The sequence below is a fragment of the Patella vulgata genome, chromosome 2 (assembly GCF_932274485.2).
Source record: "Patella vulgata chromosome 2, xgPatVulg1.2, whole genome shotgun sequence".
NCBI classification, from domain to species: Eukaryota; Metazoa; Mollusca; class Gastropoda; family Patellidae; genus Patella; species Patella vulgata.
In genome coordinates, this window is record NC_065880.2 from 36,204,831 (window position 1) to 36,226,350 (window position 21,520).

Sequence of the window (21,520 nt, forward strand, 5' to 3'; positions counted from 1 at the left end):
CAGCATAGACATTGTTAAATGTGCTGGTGAAGTTCTCAAGAATATGTTGGCTACTAGAACAGGAATAAATTTCTCCACAGAATATAAAGATAGAATGTCTGAGAAAGATTACCTATTTCATTATCTTCAACCATTTAGAACCAAGAAAAAGGTATACTATATAGCTATATGTTAGTAAATATAACTTTTAATACACTAGTCATTCATCAATATCAATATAAAGATTGGGGTTTTATTATTGTTTGAAAATAAATTTTAAGTCCTACTTTTTTTTATAACTAGTACATGTATAATAAATTTGTACATTTTCAGTCTATGATAACTGTGTCTCCCCCAATATCAGTGGATCAGTTTGTTGCTGTTATTGATAAAGAGGATCTGTGGATTCCAGCTTCAACAGATCATGACATTTGGATTACCAATTTAACTTGTAATCTTTTAAAATCTGAATCAATTCATGATGACCTTCTATATTTACTGCATCCTCTCTGTTCATTAAAAGTAGGTATATATTCTACATGTGTTTTCTACATTATTGCTTTCAATCAGTGAAACATTTATTTTTGGAATTAATGATCCCTTTCTCCATGAACTTTGATATCTTACTTACTGTACTGAGCAAAATTCTTATTTTTAAAACAAATATTAACATTTTTAAAAAATTATTTTGTTTTGTGATATTTTCAAGTACCAATGCATGTACTGTACAACAATCATGAATAAACTTGTATTTGATTTGAACCAAATTACCCCACAATTTTGCCCAGTTTCTTTAGATAGTAAAAGTGAGAAATTTTGTTTAAAATAAGTTTTGTCATTGAGTCAACTGGCGTGGTTTCGAATCCCCGGCTGTACGTGACAAGGAGTAGGGTCGCCTGTCCAACCTCGTGGGTTTTCCCCGGGTCCTCTGGTTTCCTCCCACTGCTAAAGACCCCTACGCACAAGCGAATTATTGAAATAAAATTAAACCATATGTTAGTCCCGAAATGACCTAGTTTGTGTCGAGTGGACGATAAACCCCAATTCTCTCTCTCTTAAAATAAGTTTAATTTTATTGGCATATTATTCAATAAAATATAAACATCCGACGGTTCGCAGATTTATTTTATAGGTGTTGTAAGCCATGACACTCATAATGGAGCAGTACGCATGCCAGGTAACTACAGACGCCGCAAAGGGACATAACTCGTTAACAACTTTCGTTTGGTTGTGATTGACACTTCTCAAATTACCGTGATGTGTCTCAAATTACAGCGCGGCACCCATCTCTGGTTAGGTTATGAAGCTGTTGCCAGTCCATGTATTATAAGGTCCATGCCTAAATCCAACCAAAATTTCTTAAAAGTAACGTTAAATTCACATCAGGTTGCTATCTGGGATTCAGCTATTCAATGTATTTATGTACATGTGTCCTCATCTTATTGTCACACTTAACCAGCCACATTATTAATGTGTATTTCAGCCGGACTTGTGTGATTTAGTGTTACCATATATTATATATGATATATTATTAAATGGTAGTACCAACCACAGAGATGTTCTCTCTCGTAGAATTAATTCATTCTTTAAAGCTCACTGTAAACATCAAGGTAAAAATACATTATTATTGTAATATTGTCAATACATATCTTAAAGATACTTGTCGAATTATTGTTAAAAATAAATCTTATATATCTGTGATATAGATTGATTATTTAATGTGCTTGTCATAAATAATAAAGAATATTGAAAGACTAATAAGAAAAAGGTAATATTTTCAGTTGTTTTAATGTGTTTTTAAAGGTAAATTGCCGTGCATCAGTAAAGATATGAAGTCTGTTCAAACCATGTTAGATGTTATACAGTATCTTAGACAACAAGAACGACCCAAACAAGGGTAAGCAAAATATCCATTTTGAATCCTTCATGTGTTTGTCTTTTTCCAAAGGATTTATCTTTTCGAATATATTTCAGGAATTTTGAAAAATAAGCTTGCATAGTATTTTTATATGACTGCATTTACTTGTGGAACTTCTCAGAATAAGAAAACATACTACTAACATATGAGTGAGATTGTAGGTTTACCAGACATGCTGCAACCAGTTAAATCTGATTTTGCACTACCTGATTTCAGAGGATATACACCTTATTGAAAGTTCCAATTTCTGTGTCGTGATATTAAAAAACAAATCCGTCCTAAGTATCTGTTTGAGTAGACACTGTCTATTATTGTTATTTAATGTTTATAATGATATTATCTCTGGCCTGTATTGGGTTCCAGTTGCTGAACTCTTTTAACAAGTTTGAAAGAAAAGGAAATCATTGTTGATGCCATATATACTGATGTCCAAAAGAATGTATACACACTAAAAGTATGACTAAGTTTTGTTTAGATTGAAAACATTTGATAAAGCATTACTGAGTTTGTCTCTTGCGCCCAAACTCAACATTTCTAAGCAAAATAAAAATGTGAAACAAATTGACATTCTACCCAAATACCGTATACCATGGAAAAACGACTTTGGTTGATGCAGCACAAAATGCACAGTGTATACTTTCTTTTGGACATATATAGTATGTGAGGAGTGATGAATAAATTTTATATATCAATCTGTCTTACAGTCATGCAGTTAAAACACCATGGGACAATAATTTCTGGTTAGATGTGAACTATTTGTATATTGCTAAATCTGCTCATTTCTGTTCGGCACATTTTACATCTTTATTGTATGCTGAAATATGGTTTGACATCTGCAAGTAAGTTTGTGACTGCTTATTTATAGATAGATAAATAGAGTTAGTAAAACAATGGTACAATGTCTACCATACTATATATGGGGATTAATTTGAGTAATTTGTCATTGCTTTGCTAGCTTAGTCAACAAAAAATCACCCTTGGAAGAATGATTCCTTTGGATTTTTGAATTAAAAACCAATGCTTCAAAGGATTAAGCATACCTGTAATTTAACTTTGTTGTCTCACCAATTCTTTTGTACTCTATTACTTAATCCAGTTTTCAATAAAATATTTTCACAACAGTAATGAAAGTTATTTAAAAATATGAATTTGAATATGGCATGAAAGTTATTTAAAAAATATGAATTTGAATATGGCATGTAATTTTATGAATAGAATGAATTGTAGAATGATTGTAAAATATAATATTACTGGTAAATGTTTATATGTATCATGTATTTGTTATTGTATTAGAGAAGAATCAAATGGAGGCCACTCAACTAATGGATCACAGTCTCAGGGAGAAATTAATAGTCAAGAGATAAACTTTAGTATGGTAACAAGTTCAAAGGTGAATGAAGATGTAGATTTACAAGATTTAATGTTAGAGACATATAGATCTATTGGTGATCCTGATGGTATATATGGTTGTGGTGCAGGCAGTTTAGCTGACTCTACATCTAGGTAACTTACAATTGCAAGTAGATATACAAAACAGAAAGATATTAATTGCTGCAGATTTCAGATATATCATGATTTTGTCAACAATTTTCAAATAGATTTGAATTTAATTTTCAACTACCCAAATGGTGTAGACATTATAGAGCAGAAGAATTTGAATATATACTATTCAAAAAAAGTAGGGGATATTTGATTTTGGGGGCATAATACTAAAATATGCAAATGACTACGAAAAAAGTCACTATAGAACCTAACAGAAGAAACATTTCCAGTTACATGTGACGCCCAAACGCACCAATAGCTACCGCATGGAATGCAGGTGATGCTTGGGATCATCATGGGGGTCCAACCCAAGATTTGCACGACTCTGACTTTGAATGTTACAGTCATTGTGGCATTGAATTCCAGGGTGGAAACATCAGTTTAATTGTTTTAGTGACCAGAAAACAAATTTTGATATGCGTCGGCTTACCCAAAATGAAAGGTTACGTGCCCTTGGCATGCTACAGATCGGCACAACACAGGCGGTTGTGGCGCGGACGATGAATGTTTCTCAGTCTGTCATAAGCAGGCTATGGTCCAGATACCGTGATACACAATCTGTACAGGACAGACCACGCTCAGGTCGACCAAGGGCGACAACTCAAGCCCAGGATCGATTTATCCGTACCTTGGCCTTGAGAAATCGTGTCATCACAGCAAATCAGATCAGCGCTCGTCTTCAAACAGACACTGGTGTGAGAGTGAGTGGCCAGACGATTCGGAATCGACTGCATAGGGGTCACCTTTGCGCCCGACGTCCTTGCGTGATCCCTTGTTTGAGAGATCATCACATTCAGGCAAGACGTCGTTGGTGTAGGGATCGTCAACACTGGGATAATCGACGCTGGAGCAATGTGATGTTTTCAGATGAGTCAAGGTTCACTGTTGATTTTTTGGACAGACGTAGGAGGGTGTGGCGTCGTCGAAACGAGCACTTCCAAGACGTTAACGTCATCAGACATGATCGATTTGGGGGTGGTTCTGTTATGGTGTGGGGAGGCATCACTGTTGCTGGAAGAACGGCTTTACATGTTGTTGCAGGGCGTGTTACAGGCCAGTACTACCGGGACAACATCTTGGCAGTCCATGTTGTGCCGTTCGCACGACGTCATGGCCGCCGTTTCATCTTCCAGGATGACAATGCAAGATGTCACAGGGCCAGGATCGTTACAGGTTACCTCCAACAACAGAACATCACCACATTACCTTGGCCAGCACTGAGTCCCGACCTCTCCCCCATCGAGCATGTCTGGGACATGCTTGGACAGAGGTTACGTCAACGTCAACAACGTCCTGCCAATGTCCAAGAACTTGCTGCTGCGTTGCAACAGGAATGGGACAATCTGGACCAAAATGACCTTAGACGTCTCATTAGGAGTATGCCACGTCGGATCAATGCTTGTTTGGCAAACAGAGGAGGATTTACCCGTTACTGACTTGGTTGTGATGCTGTGGTAACTTTGCTGTTTGACCCCGGGTATCATTTTACCCTTATAATGGTCAGTCTGTGCCTTACTTAGTCTAACGATCATTTGGAATAAATCGATGAATGTGAACTTCATTTCATTTTGTCATTTGTTTCTTCGTCAGTTTCATTAGGTGACTTTAATAACACTTAAAAATCAAATATCCCCTACTTTTTTTTAATTGTATATGATTACTGTTCTTGCATTTCTGATTGATTAGATCGTTCACACATTGCCCATGTTAAAACCCGTGTTCACAATCGGTTTGGAATTTATATGCAATGTTTGGATATATGATAGAAAAAAGGCTTGAAATTTCAATAATTTCTGTTAATTACTTCTAGCGTTTCTTGCTGTCTTTGCGAAGACTCTAACAATAAAAGTTATCATCTAATCTGCTTGAAATATATGTACAAAGAGGCCTATCAATTTCGGTTGACTGCTGCTAAAATTATTGGCCTTGGTACACTTGTTAGTATCGTGTGAATTATCTGGTAACAGAAGTTATCAGCTGACCTGCATGAATTTTATGTACCTTGTTCAGATTAGTGAAAGAAAGAATCAGACTGTGACATATTTTATGGTTGACTCCGGGGCGACTTTGCTGCTCTAAGCATATATTTTTTTATTGCCTGGCAACCCATCTTAAGTTCATGCATAATCACTTTTATGTACATTTATTTCAGTGACATATATAGATTAATATTGGACTCCTCATATTTTCCAGGATAAAGACATATATACATGAAAATCGTTGGGATAAAGCTGTTGTTACATATAATATAGATATGGCTCTACCTAATAATACAACACAATATGGCTTCTATCAGGTATCAAATCTCTCCTCTTATTGGATATTCTAGATATAATGTTGAGTAATGTAATCTTGTATTTATAGAACGCTTAATGATTTCAATATTGCATTACGCATTAGGTATTCTAGATATAATGTTGAGTAATGTAATCATGTATTTATAGAATACCTGCGTATTAATACTATTATGTCTGATATTGGGAATATTTACAAATAATAATTAGATACCTGAGTGTTTGTTTTTGTGTCTGAAGGAGGTTCCAGGTTTGATCCTGGTACTATCCGAGAAAGTTTGCCCATGTCATTGTTGCAAGTATGTGAAAAAACCCTTGACTATTAGGATTCAGTGAAGAGTTGACAGAAATGCCCCTGTCCAAGCGCACTGCGTGATGTATGCCCTTCTTCATTAGCCTAGTTGGTGCAAAAAAGTAAGATGTTAAACTCCATTTCATTTCGTGTGTCTGACAGGTTGAGTAGACAAAAATATAATTACTTTGAAGGCAAATATTTCTTCCTGTTTTTAATGATGAATCTTTTTATTTTAGTCTGTGAAAGAATTTGGTGCCAGCTCTCTATTAAATACTTGTCTTCAAGGCATGGTAGCAAAAGGACTTAATGTACCATATGACATTGAAGAGTTACAATTTGAAGCAGCATGGAAAACAGGACAGTGGAATCTTCACGCCCCAGTCCGGTAAATATAGATAATTATATATGAATGCTGCTTTGATAACATTGTAGTACTTTTCACTTGTGGGTGGGGAAGATAAGCTTTCGATTTACCCACAAACTTAAAGGTAGATTACAAATAATCCAGAACATCACTGCACAAGAACCACAAAATTGTATCATCAAGGTCAAAATGCCTTCATGATATGTGTTAGAACTTTTGACCAACTGTAAACCCAGATGCACCGTTATGATCCCATTCCTAAAACAAATTCGGTGATAGAAGATTTTGCATCATTGCAGCTAACCTATGCAATCAGTTAACAGTACGAACTAACATTTAAATTTTCTGTGTTAAAATTTTGGAAGGACTCATATATATATTGCTTTGAGAAGGCATAATTCAATAGATTTTATTGTTGTATTAATTATTGCTGCTCTTACTACTGCAGCATTTCATTGACAAGATGGCAAATCTTATGGATAGAACTTAGAACACTGTTGCAAGAGGCATGTTGGTATTTAAATATGTACATAAGGGTTGTATTATAGTAAAATGTCTGATCTATGTGTATACTTGTAATTAGTACCCTCATGGTAAGGCAGCAATCAAGTACACCAAACAGTGAATCTCCTCAAAAAAAAAAGAGAGATAAGTGTAAAATATTATTTTGTATTTATGTAGATTAGAGAATGGTATAGGTTTTCATCAAGGGTTGTATTGTGGTGTGGAGGCTTTAAAACACGATCAACTATTATTGATGGAAAAAGCCATCACATCTGCAAGGTAATGTTATAATACTATTGATATGTTGGTGTCACTTAATAAAAATTTACAGATCTTCTTCCCAGAGTCAAATATGTATTACATAAAGTAAAATTATATTTCTATTATATACTGTCTTTGATATGTTAATATTACTTAAACATGAATTGTGAAAGAGCTAAATCTGCTTATTGCAGGTCTTTCTTTAGGCCTGAAATGTTATCTAAATTATTAATTAGACATTCATAAACTTATCCAGATCATAATCAACTCTCGATGCCATCGTTAGCCTGCGATATTTAGTCAATTTGAATACTTTTTGCGATGGATAATTTAACGTAATAAAGGATAATTGAGACTTTGTTTATTATCGTACCAATGTTAGTAATGATGATCGAGGCTAGCCTAAAACTAAAATTGAATCACTAATATCTTGGTTCAGAGATGGGATTTCAAAATTTTTCCTGTCGGACATTTTACCGAAAATAAAGCGGCATAACTCTTATCGTTATTTAAGCTGACGTATTCATACCACAATTAGAAATCATGTGTCAACAAAATATTCAACTCCTGTAGTAATAAAAATAGGTAAACCTCGTTATTTTTCATATTTAATTCCCGTACGGTATTCAAATTTATGTCAGTGATATTCCTATAAAATTACGTGTTTTCGTAATATGATAGAATGAAAGCTTGCCGATCCGTAACTACTTGTAAAAAGACATAGCTTCCTGCACCGTATGGCGTATGTGACTCATAGCACATAGCTTTATCGTAAGCACTGCCTTGTAAGCGATTTTCACGCGGCACTCGAGATCGCGGCAAAGTTCCACTGTGGATGAAAATTTCTATATGGAGTCTTAAAAGACATAAAAGATATGGCAAATAAAATGACTGTCCACTGCTTCAGCATCAAATTCACAACAGGAAGCCTAATATTCCGGTAAAATTACGTGTCTTCGTTTATACGGCAGCAAATGAATGTAGAACTTTCGGAATAAGAATCGTTTTCTTCTTAATAAAATGTCACAAAAATACTCAAATCTGTGCGTAATAAAAATGGGAACACCTTGCTATTTTTCATATTTAATTGTGGTATTCAAATTTATGTCAGTGATATTTCTATAAAATTACGTGTTTTCATAATATGATAGAATGAAAACTTGCCGATCCGTACCTACTTGTAAAAAGACGTAACTTCCTGCAGCGTTTGGCGTACGTGACTCACGGCACAGTGAAGCAATTTGACTCGAATTTTCAGCATATTCTGGTTTCAGTATCTATTTTTGTAACTATTATTGTGAGAACTGTCAGCTCTTTATCTAATCTTACCTAATGCCCCTTTAATAGAACTTAAAGATCTTCTTTCTGGAGTCAAATATGTATTACATTGACAAATGTTAGTGTCAGTAGCTGACAACTTTAGTTAGGACACAGCCCTCTTGAGGTCGTCTATGTGTCACTCTCTATCAAGGTTTCAAATTTTAAACATAAATTTCCATTGGAAACCGCTGAATTATATTAAACCATTAATGAAAACTAGGCTGTGACCTAAAATATTGTATTGTCTCCAATAAGACAAACAGACAGTTTGTCCACAAATTGATAACGGGTGGTTATATCCAATGAAAGTATGGTAATTTTGGTATATATATATATATGGAAGGTAGAGACACCCAATCTTACTAGAAAAATACTAGATTCCTTGAAAAACGATTAAGGGTTACACACGTAGATTTCTGAGCTTTTGGCATTAGGGAGCGCTTGATGTATATGTAGATAAACTTGATGGTGAGTGGACATGGAAAAGTGAGAGACTTAAATGTACGACTTGTAAAAATCTTGTTGAAACGTTGCTGTGAAATAAACCATAGTAATTGATATCCATAAAAGTGTGTTTTTGATTATGTTCCAATTACTAAATGCCATTCAAAGAATGTATAACAGTTTCGGAGATAAAAACCACAGAAAAAGACATGGGCAGGGGATAATCTGATAATTTACTTAAGCTTCGATATTTATGATAAATGGACAGCGATTAATGTGTGTGTAATAGCTTTATTTAACGTCCGCTTCCACCGAAGTGATATCGCAGACAATTACATGTTATATATACATAGTGAAAATATTTACAATGTGATTAGTGGAAAAAATTAAAGGATAGTTAGGTTTTTATATATATGTACAGAAGACAATAGATAGGAAACAGCGATTAAAGACAACATTGTCTTTTATATGCAATGAATTCTCCTCCAGCTTCGCACCTATTGCTAGGTACTGCGACAGCTAAGTCACGTGACACAAACATGACTTCTTTTAATAGATTTTTTGTAGCTTGGGATATTTCCTGGCAATTACAATGTTTTGGGAGGGGAGAGAAATGGGGTTTAATGTCCACGCGACACAGACCAGGTCATTTCGGGACTAACATATGGTTCAATTTATTTCAATAATTCGCTTGCGCGTAGGGGCCTTTAGCAGTGGGAGGAAACTGGAGGACCCAGAGAAAACCCACGAGGTTGGAGTTTTGGGAGGAATTTGAAGCAAATCTTTGATAGATTAATTTGTTTGAAGATGTTTTTAATCCAAATTTGTACGCGTGAAGGTATTTTAACAGGTTTGTATTACAAATCATAGAGTAGGAAAGTAGTAATCGTAATCTGGAATACGAGGATGATTACCCAAGATCTGTTGACATGGTAATAACTTTATGTCAATGAGATGTAACTACTTATTTTGAAATTAGATATGTAAATAAAGTATGCTTTTATTTTTTCTAGATGTGAGATTGTAAATACAGTAAAATTATATGGTGAATGTTGTAATAGTATATATCCTCTATTATCGAAACTACATTGTTTACAACAACTAGATCAACTTTATACTATACTTATAAGGTATGTATTACACTAAGCACACAATCTAGCTACATGTCCCTGTTCTTTGCATGATCGGTGGATCGATGTCCTTTTTTTTGCATTAAAAATATACAGGATAAAAAAGAACAAAACTTTGAAAAAAGTTTCGATCAGTTTTGCCTGTATAGTTACATGAAGTTTACCGATATAATCATGAGGGGTTCATCATCGGTCAATCACAACCAAAAGGAAAGGAAAGGAGTGTCTCATCAACAAAAACCTTTGGTTATTTTGACACTACTGTTATTTTTTCTGTATTGCTTTGCTAGGGAGGTTCTTTTATATGCATGCCAACATGTGTGGTTTTTCACCCCATGTGAATGGCTAGGCATTCTGTACTTAATAAAAAAATGGTACAGTGATACAAGAGACTATAGTTTTATATAGTTTTAATTTTAGTCAGACCTTAGTTATATATAATTGTAATTTCAGTGATACAACAGACTATAAACAGTTAATAGATAGTTGGAATAATAGTGATATACCAGTTAATGATTTCTCTAGTATAGAACCAGCACTTATATTACGTTCCTCATCACTAAAAGTTCTCTACAATAAGGATGACAATAATCCAGTATTACAAAATGGGTTAATACAAACTTTATTACACCTGTCTAAACAAGCTAGAGTAGCTGGTAAATTTCAGGTACAGTATATTAATTAGTCACCACAGTTCACCCATATTCAACATTAACAGAACACAATTTTATGGGAAACAATCACTGCTTAATGTTTTTTAAATTAGTAAATGTCACTTACCGATAACTTTGAATCCAATTAAACTGGAGTAATGAAATCTGGTGTAGAATTTCATTACATCAATACCTTCAAGTTTGATAATTAGCATATTTTGCCCAGATGAAGCAGAGTAATAAGAGATTTGATTGGTCTGGACTTTGGAGCTTGATAACATGGATTCTAATTGATTGACAATGGTAAAACTTGGGGTATAGTTTCATTACATCAAAAGCTTGACCAAGCAGTAGTTTTGGGCAGTTTTTGAAAATGAGCTCCCAAACAGTTTTTTCAGGGAACTGTGATAGTTAATATTTATATGAATCGGGTGCTAAAAGAAGAATGTAACTTAGACATTGCCTAGCCGTGACAGATCAATTGTTGATGATGTTTTTATAAAGCCTAATATAAATGTACAATTCTTTCACTGTAGGTGTCTGAACAAGCTATATATGATCTACGACATATACAACATGATGATATTGGTAGTCAACTACTCACAGACATGGAAGAGGCTAAGCTTTATTGGGCAAGATCAGAAAATGATATTGGGAAAAATCTTATAAAAAAACTCATCTCTAATGCTGAAAGGGTTTGTATTTCATTAGATTAGAATTATTTGTAAAAGCATGAATGAAAAAAAGCCTAAATGATTAGATTTGGAGATGGAATGTGAAATGCAGTAACTTCCTACTTTTCTGTACCACCAAGGTAATAAAGACAGAAAATGCCATGCAGTGTGCTATGAGGCAAATATTTCCCAGACATTGTTTCTACCTACTCTTCATCAAATTTCATCAGTCAATGTTTTTATTATATACAGACAGGCCTAGAAATAACGGTTTTAGACACTAATGAAATAGTACCTGACATTTTCAAGTATTAATAATATCAATAAAAAAGAGACTAATCAGTGCTAGACAAAATGACAGACACCAGAGGTTTTGTGCCTGACAAAGTCTGAATCAGTGCCTGACATTGTCTGTGACAGGTACCTTATTTCCAGGATAGTGTACACACCAAGAACACCTGATGAACTTTGTTTTCTGTCCCATACCTTCCTTTCGGCAACACCGAACAGGAGAAAATCTAGAACATTCTCGACCAACACCAAGATTGAACCTGGGATCTCCTCGTTAGTGATCCAGCATCACACTGACTGAGCTACTATGGCTCCCTTCTAAAAAAAAACCACAACATGGTAAGGTAGAAAATGAAATCAGATGTTAAACTTATATATTTTTCAAAGCTTCAGAATGAAAATAATACAGCTGTAAAATTATTACCTATGGCACTAGGTACTTATGGTAACTGGTTGTCAGAGACTAGATCGGAGAATCCTACAGTCATTATGGAAAATTTTCTTGAAAGGGTAAAATATATACAATTCCCTTCTATCATAATATATGTTTGCCAGAAGTGAACTGATCCAGCGAACATTTCTGTAGCCTGAGAACAAACCGTACTACAATATTGCTTTCTTGGTTCTCTCCAATATTCCACCTTGTGGTGCCAGTCGTATTAAGAGTTGTTGTAGACTGGAAGTAAACAGTTGAATTTTGCAGCCTTGTTCATGGTTTTAAAGCATTTAAACCTCTTTGATTAATTGTGTCTGTCACATGTGTTAATTTGATTAATGATACAACAAACTCTACAGGGTTATATTTTTGTTTCGAAAAATTAAGTGGAAGTCCGTTTGTTTACTTATATTAGTTTTGTTTTGGGCTTAAAATGTGACAAGTGGCATAAGGTGTTCTAAAAAATATTGGTATTTTGGCTTTATATTTTGAATATATCTGAAATTATTTCAGATTTCATTAATATTCAGTGCATAAGGGCATGTAAATAACACCTGAATGGTAGGTTAGGCATTAAATTTGAAATGAGAAATAAAATTATCTTTTTCAGACCGTAGAATTATTAAGTGAAACAACAGATGATGAATCAACCTGTTTAGAGGCATTTTTATCATTAGCTAGATTTGCTGATAATCAGTATCAGAATATAGTTAATTATATGAAATCATCTACATATGAAGCTAAACAAGCTTTATTAAAAAAAGCTAAAGAAGATGCGGAACAGTATAAAACAGTTGCTACAGATAAAGAGTATGTATTTCAAGTAAAAATAATAAAGATTATACTTATTTTACTCGTACAGGGTCACTGCTCAAACTGTGCCTAGTCATTTGAATGGGACGAAAAACCAAGGTCCTATGTACACTTTGGCGTACATGTAAAATCCCCACCCGTAATGTACAGTATGGCATATGCTTGTCTTTATTAGCCTGGTTGAAGCAGAAAAGTAGGCTGTTAACCCCCATTTCATTTTTAGAAAATATATAAATTTATATCTGCAAAATTCCATCCAAGGGGCATTAACCTTTTTAGGGCAATTGTGTTTATTTTTTTGTAACCTAAAATGCAATGAAAAGAGCATATTCCTGAAACATTGGCTTAAGAAATCCCTCTCTAGACATTGCTGTATTGAGACTGAAAACTTGAGTCTTTGACGGAGTGTGTCCATTCTCATTGTTCAATCAAATCTCACCCGATTACAGAAAAATAAAAGGAATTTTCATGACTTAACAAGGGTGACCTCTTTAAAAAAAAAAACCTGTAGTTGTTAGTGCTGAATGCAAGAAAATTTCTACCCTTGGGTGCATCGGGAGCAAACATAGATACTCGCAGTGGTAAATTTTACCGTCGCTGAAACTTGCTATTAGAAAGAAGGTTCTTTGGCTCAAATCTCCGATATAAATTCGATAAATGTTTCTATTTGTACCAATTATAACTGCCTAACTTTAAGTATTCTAAAATATTTATTCATTTTTGTAAAGAAAATCAATGTGGTATTCCTATCCAGTTTGTTGAAACACAATACGTAACACGACAGTCCTTCTCTTTGATCTGTATAGTCCAAGAGATGATTACCCAATGTTTGTTTACATTGTAACTATTTTGGATACCGTCGTTTATCACCCAATTAGTTTCCCTGCACTATAGTTAATTGAGTATAATACATTTCGCGTGTTATGATGTAATGTAGCTGCGGTTATCACCAGACACTTTACGGTAACGTATTTAAAGCTCTGGTTAATCCTGATTGATTTTGTTACGTAGTAATGTACTGGTTGTTAACCAGTCATAATATGGGACAGACATTTGTGCTGAGTATGGCAGTGTTTGAGTGGGATTAGGTCTAATCAAAGGAAACACTTTGAGGAGTATGTGAAAAGAGTAACAAATAAAACCTTTTCTTTCTCATTTTTCAGTCGATATTTGCGGATTTTAGAGAAACAATCCGAAATGGATGAAAGAGAATTATCAACAATGAAAGAAGATCGAAGTAAATTCTTACTAAAAGCTCTAGAATTTTATCTACGATGTTTACGATGTGGTGATAAATATGATCTACGTATATTTAGATTAATAGCCTTGTGGTTTGATGATTGTAACTCAGCAGAAGTCAATGATTTGTTAATGGTAAGGATTAGTGATTTGTTACACAGACATTTCTAGTGAAAGTATGAGTATAGCCCTCCTTTTGTTTGTTTTATCTGCAGTTCTACTGATAGAAAATATGTATATTTGAATCGTGATCACCATTATAGAAAAACATCGAATTTATTAAACTTATTAAATGATAGAGAAGCCTAATGAATGGCTTTTGTTATGAATTTTAAGCACATTTACTAAAAATTTGATTTGTTTAACTGTATATGAAAGAAAATTGTCTAGATCTTTTTTTTCTGCATCATATTAATATAATGTATAATTAAAAGCATCTTGGATTTCTCAGACATCAATCTATCAATATGCCCTTAATTTGAATGTTTATATTGCAATTCATGTGTCTTTACAAACAGAAGATACACGAATATTTGTCATAAGTCCTTTATCAGAAACTAATGATTATCTCCATACTGCTAAGGAAGATGTGAAGAATCTATGATTTCTTGCTCATTCTATCCGTTTATCATATGATCATTGATGCTTGATGCTATCTGACAGAGAGTGATGAAACCTAGTGTATAGTTGATAATCAATTTGATTGCATGATACTTTTGAAACAGATCAATGTGCAATTAATTCATATGTTTCATCTATTTATTTCTTGATTTTGACGGGGGACATCAGCCTCACTGTTGGCTTGTTTTATTAAAACTTACTAATTGTATACATTTATAGAATAATATTGAAAGTATCAAGTCATACAAGTTTTTACCATTGATGTATCAGTTAGCAGCTAGAATGGGTTCATCAAATAAAGGACTATCCACATTTCAACAAGTTTTAAATAAGGTCAGTAAACTACTGTTTTAAATAATCATGTCTGATTTAATATTTTGATAACTGGCCATAAAACATGTATAACAATTATGTGAAATGATGTTGGTAGTTCTTTGGATCATGATAGCAGGGTAAATTTAGTGTTTTAAACAGATTTTGTAGATATTGATCTATGAACTTTGTATTTTATAGAAAGATATTTATTTATGAACTTTATATTTTGTAGATATTAGAAAGAACAGCTATAGATCATCCTCATCATGCATTGTCAATAATACTAGCTCTAGCTTTCGCTAATAAAGATACAGAAATATTACAACAAGGTAGAAGTAATAAAAGAACAAGTAAAGGTGGAAAATCAGCTACTAAAGAAGAGGTATTCTATAACGTCAACTTTAAAGCACTACGTTTATGTCTTTAGGGGGTCACAGTGGCTAAGTGGGTAAGACACTGGCTCTCTGATGCAGGACGGAGGGCCTGATAAGGACAGCTGCCTAGTCGTTCGGATGAGACAGAAAACCGAGGTCCCGTGTACACATTGGTGTGCACGTAAAAGGTCCCTAGACAGTTGGAATTTGATATAAGAGTAGGTTGTAGTGCCGCTATCCGGGCAAAATTTCCCTCAGCACACTGTATGGCATATGCTCGTCTTCATTAGACCAGGTCGGAACAGAACAGTAGGACATTAATCCACATTTCATTTCATTTTATGTCTTTAAATATGCATTCTTCAAGAGCTAAATCAGCCTATTACAAGTCTTTCTTTTGGCCTTAAGTGTTATATAAATTATTGATTAGACATTTATTAACTTACCAAGACCATAATTAACTCACGATGCCATTTGATGCTCTAGATTTTAAACCGATTTAAACACGATTGATGGTTAAGGATTTAATTAAAAAATTGACAATCAAAACTTTGTTTAGTATCGTAGCAATGACAATCGGGACTCTGCCATTCTCCAACAGCCCAAATATTGCTCTCAATGAAGTAATTTGACTGAAATTTTCATCATATTCCCTTTTCATTTAACTATTATAGTGATAACTGTCAGCTCTTTATCTAATCCTTGCATAATGCATCTTTAACACATGCACATTAAATCATGAGGTCTGTCATTGAGACAAGTGGCATGGTTTCGATTCCCCGCTTGAACGTTTACAAAGAGTAGGCTTGCATGTCCAACATTGTGGGATTTCTTAGGGTCCTCCAGTTTCTGCCAACAACTAAAGACCCCTCCGCGCGCAAGTGAATAATTAAAATAAATTGAACCGTGTGTTAGTCCAGAAATGACCTAGTTTGTAATGAGTGGACGTTAAATCCCATTTCTTTATCTCTCCTTACTTCAGAAGTACCTATTATTGTTATTCAGCTACGAAAGTATAGTTTGTATTGTATTACAGGATAGGGTTGAATCAGCTATTTATATTGATGTATATTCCAGGATAGAGTTGAATCAGCCAAGAATATGATTAGTAGATTAAAACACGATGATAAAATATGTAATATATTAGGTGATATGGAGAAACTATTTGAAGCTTATATACAGCTAGCTAATACTTCAGCTGAACAACATAGAAAAGAATCAAGTATGTAGAAAATTAATTATTTTATATATCTTATTAATCTTAAAAGAAATCAAAATGTTGAAGGTGGGGACAATAAACATATTAGTTCTAATAAAATTATTATTTGTAAACCTCCGAAAGTAGCAATATTCACAAAGAGGATATGGTGCCATTGTAAGTCACTACAAATTGTCCTTCATCTTGTTTCTGTATCCATAGAGATTTTGAATAATAAGGCCATATTCTTTCTCATTTATTTTCCAGGAGCTATAAATTTAGCAAGTGGTCTATCTATTACTCATATGAAAGATTTAACTAATGTAGCCTTTCCAACAGTTGAAACAAGGGTATATAATAGATTTATATTATCACCTATATTAAGTTTATAGATTATTTCTTTCATGTTTAGATTTAGTAACATTGGCCTTTTATTATTATAACCAAACACAATGAAATTTATGCAAAATTTAGTTTTGTGGCTCACAAAACCTAAGATTGATTATCTAATTTGCATCACAATATTCAATTTTATTACACAGCATTTTACAAATGGTCATCTACATTTGATAAGAACACTTTAATTTGCAGGGGTTGGGTGGTCGAATGGTGCACATTAGATCATAAAGCCTATCATTGGAACGGTTTCGATCCCAAGATTGTATGTGACAAGGGTAGGATTGCCTGCCCAACCTTATGGTCCTCTGGTTTCCTTCCACTGTTAAAGACCTCTATGCAGGAACGAATTATTGAAATAAATTTGTACCATATGTTCATCCCAAAATGACCTAGTTTGTGTCGAGTGGTCTTTAGATCACATTTCTCTCCCTCTTTTTATAAGTTAGAGTAATGTATATTTGGTATTTATATATTTGTATATATTTACAGATTGAACCAAGTTGTAATTATGATAATATAGTATATATTAAAGGATTTGAGAAAAGTTTTAAATTAGCTGGTGGTATTAATCTACCTAAGATAATAACATGTAAAGGATCAGATGGTATAGCACGTAGACAACTCGTCAAGGTAACTTTTCACTTTTGTTGGTTAAAGATAAAGCTTCCTTTTAGTATAGTTCATTGCACTATATATATCTTCATTAAACATACATTATGCAAGAGCTAAATCTGTCTATTGCAGGTCTTTTTTTAGGCCTGAAATTTTATCTAAATTATTAATTAGACATTAATTAACCTATCCAGACCATAATCAACTCTAGATGGCATCGCTAGCCTGCGATCTTAGTGGATTATGAGCCGATTTACTGCATAACTTTCCTTCCTGATTTAACGATTAAATGGATAAACGAGACTATGCTGTTTGTCGTACTGACTTTAGTAATGATGATCAAGGCTAGCCGGAAATTTCAACTGCTTAGTTCTCGGTTCATAGTGGATCAATTTGAATGAAATTTTCCGCAAATTGCCTTTACATTTTCTAGTTTTTAACTATTATAGTGAGAACTGCCAACTCGTTATCGAATCTCCCATAATGTATCTTTAATGTTGTTTAAATCGCCTTTAGAGAAAGAAGAATGTTACAAAATTTTAATTTCATATCTGAATTGAATGAACCATTTTTGGGCTGATATTCCATTTAGAGATTCAACTTTCGTGATAGTATAGTTTGCAACGGTTTAAAAGACACACGAATAAATTACAATAATATGTTTTTAGGGACGTGATGATCTGCGACAAGATGCTGTGATGCAACAGGTGTTTGGTATGGTCAATAATCTGTTACGTAAAAACACTGAAACTAGGAAAAGAAAACTTCATATAAGACAGTACAAGGTAAGATTAATTTATAGATACGTATCTGCCTTCTGTGATCGCCATTTTTTGACATCTTACAATTTGTCACATATTTCATCTGCGTGATAACCATCTTTAGTTTTGAATGTTCAGAATTTAGTCATGTCACATTCTATCTTTCCTGATAAGAAACGGTTCAAGTAGAATCAAAACCAGTAATAATGTTTCATCTGCAGTTGGTTAAGATATTTTCTTGTAATGTCCGTGCATGCTTTATTGAGTCCTGAAATCTTTTTCACTTGAATGTCATTACTTAAGAAATTGGTCATTATTCTATCAATACTTCAAGAAACTTCCCTTTTCTCACAGACTTGACAAGATATTTTCTAGCTTACATTGATGAATTATATTCTATGTAGGTATCTATTGTGCAAAGTTCAAATGTGGAAAATGTTATGTTAGGTTATAGGATATAAGAATGTATATTATTATTTTAGTTTATACCGTTATCACAACGTAGTGGTCTATTAGAAAGTATATTATTATTATTATCACAATGAAGTGATATATTAAAATATAAGAAGTGTTGTGTATATTATTATCACAATGAAGTGGTATATTAGAATATAAGAAGTGTTGTGTATATTATTATTATCACAATGAAGTGGTATATTAGAATGTAAGAAATGTTGTGTATATATTATTATTTTAGGTTATACCATTATCACAACGTAGTGGGATATTAGAATGGTGTGAAGGTACTCAACCTCTAGGTGATTATTTAGTCGGTAATTCGTCTGTTAATGGTGCTCATTCTAAATATAGACCACAAGATTTGGCACCCCTTGATGCTAGAAGGGCTTTACAGGTTAGTAATATATATTTAATCTATGGATTGCTGGTCACATTTCAGACAAATGTTATACATAATATGATCTAAATAAGCAAATTTATAATATATGATGTGTACATTTATACCATGTACAATTCCATGCTAGTGTGAATGCTCAAATCGCTACAAAGTCTAGGTGCCAATAATAGGTTGAAAATAGATGAGTTATTAATTTAGTATTGAAAGTTTCTAGATTGGATGCTGGTGTAATGTTCAGGGGTAATGCATTCCACAGAACAGGCACTGTGTGAGCAAACAATATGTATCCTAATGATTTGGGTTTATATTTTGGAACTAGAAGAAGGTGTTCTTGTTGTGAACATGTCCAGGAGAATATGATAAGAGATTTGCCCTTTACCTCTTAAATACTTAAATGCCAGGCACAATAGCTTAAAATCTATTCTTGATGTGTAGCTAATTTATCAACAATTCATACTTTTAATAGGGTGACCCATACACTTTACGGAAAGTTGGTCTCGGCACAGCGAATGTACATGCTTCTGTGTCTTATCTTGAAGTGTTAGAGTCTATGATACTATAAATAGCCATCGCACGTGCAATTCACTACACTTCTATCAACTATTACAGCCGTAAAAAATCTATTGTTGATGATTCTGAACAGCAGTAATATTTAGCTTATTGGTTATTACAGCAGCTTTAGAAATTACGTTCGTTTATTTTTTAAATTGGTTTATCATTAACTGTACCATTAGGAGCTGCATCTTTTGTTTAAGTACAAGTAATATCTCTGAAATACTCGGGTTAGCCCAGAATATGATACTAGCAGTATTTTCATTTTACTTTTACAAGGTTCTTAAAACAATTGTTGAGTTGCCTAACGTGCGTGTTTCTAAATTCAATTTATTGTTCCAGCTTTCTGTCATGTTTCGTAAAAAAGTAGTCTTAATTATCCCGGCCTATTAATCAAACGTAGAATGATCGGTAGACAGGTTAAGCGAGAATACTTTCAAAACAAGGGCACGTAAACTATTTTTTACTCACATGTGCTCGGATGTTATGGGCGACACTCGGAACCATCTTTCAGTGTATTATTTCTGGATGATTAAATGGTCATAGCTTATTAAGTACAGCATGACCGTTTTTTAGTGACTATAAATGTTTGAAAATGTTTTAAGGCTTGGTGTATATATAGATATTGTGGTGTAATTGTCGAGATATTTGGAGATATTTATTTACGGTGGGTCACCCTACTTTTAACATTGGATATCAATTATTTGGTATTAAGTGATATCCATGGTAGGGTACATATCACTTTTAACATATTTTGAGTTGGCCACTCTGTTATTTTACATATCTCTAATGTTATAGGCCTTTTTAAGGTAATGATTTGATATATGACATTGTTTTTATTTTTATAACGAGATTTCTCACTCTTCTGTTTTTTGTGCAGAATGTTCACAATAGTTCAGATGTGCGTAAGAAGTATCAAGTTTTTAAACAAGTTTGTCAGAAGTTTAAACCAGTATTTCGTCATTTCTTCATGGAGAAATTCCCACAACCTTCTGTATGGTTTGAAAGACGACTAGCCTACACTAGAAGTGTTGCTACAAATTCTATTGGTAAGGCTTACTAGCTTTGAAACTGTTATCTGAAACCTTAAATACATGTAACTAAAGTTTTTATGGTAGTTGTGTGGTTAAGAGTATTCTGTTAACTAAAAAGTCGGCAACTAATGAACATTTTTCTGTCATATATACTTAGAGTTGATGTGTTCTTGAGAATGACCATATTGAGCTAACTAAATAATACTATACTTGATTAAATTAAATTAATTACTAATATTGTTGATCTTGACCGTACATGTATTAGACAATATCTAATTTTTAATAGCTTAATCCATGTTAAAATGTACTCAGATTGATTATTTACATTTAATTAAACATACATTATGGGAGATAAGATAAAGAGATGGCAGTTCTCGCTATAATAGTTAAAAACTAGATAGTGTAACGGGAATTTGCTGAAAATTTCAGTCAAATTGATCCACTATGAGCCGAGAACGAAGCGGGTGGAATTTTCGCATAGTCTCGGTCATCATTACTAAAATCATTAATATAAACAGCATAGTCTCGATTATCCACTGTTTTGGTTTAATTATCAATGGCCGTTAAGCGGCATATAGGAATCTAATCCAGCCAACATCGAAGGCTAGCCTTGACATCGAGAGTTTATTATGGTCTGGATA

General features: G+C 33.5%; 1 protein-coding gene across 1 annotated transcript in view; it reads left to right on the forward strand.

The window, feature by feature from the left end:
- LOC126810975 (serine-protein kinase ATM) overlaps window positions 1-21,520 on the forward strand; it is a 50,727-nt gene that overhangs the window by 21,038 nt on the left and 8,169 nt on the right. Inside the window, exons 33-55 of the mRNA XM_050536428.2 lie at window positions 4-151; window positions 313-501; window positions 1,463-1,589; window positions 1,783-1,876; window positions 2,602-2,736; window positions 3,191-3,400; window positions 5,633-5,735; window positions 6,265-6,413; window positions 7,074-7,175; window positions 9,935-10,051; window positions 10,505-10,718; window positions 11,241-11,399; window positions 12,057-12,179; window positions 12,716-12,915; window positions 14,082-14,292; window positions 14,998-15,111; window positions 15,326-15,475; window positions 16,545-16,689; window positions 16,933-17,015; window positions 17,554-17,694; window positions 18,345-18,461; window positions 19,135-19,290; window positions 20,726-20,894. Coding sequence (XP_050392385.1) covers window positions 4-151; window positions 313-501; window positions 1,463-1,589; window positions 1,783-1,876; window positions 2,602-2,736; window positions 3,191-3,400; window positions 5,633-5,735; window positions 6,265-6,413; window positions 7,074-7,175; window positions 9,935-10,051; window positions 10,505-10,718; window positions 11,241-11,399; window positions 12,057-12,179; window positions 12,716-12,915; window positions 14,082-14,292; window positions 14,998-15,111; window positions 15,326-15,475; window positions 16,545-16,689; window positions 16,933-17,015; window positions 17,554-17,694; window positions 18,345-18,461; window positions 19,135-19,290; window positions 20,726-20,894 — 3,356 coding nt within the window. The remainder of the gene's footprint in view (window positions 1-3; window positions 152-312; window positions 502-1,462; window positions 1,590-1,782; window positions 1,877-2,601; window positions 2,737-3,190; window positions 3,401-5,632; window positions 5,736-6,264; window positions 6,414-7,073; window positions 7,176-9,934; window positions 10,052-10,504; window positions 10,719-11,240; window positions 11,400-12,056; window positions 12,180-12,715; window positions 12,916-14,081; window positions 14,293-14,997; window positions 15,112-15,325; window positions 15,476-16,544; window positions 16,690-16,932; window positions 17,016-17,553; window positions 17,695-18,344; window positions 18,462-19,134; window positions 19,291-20,725; window positions 20,895-21,520) is intronic.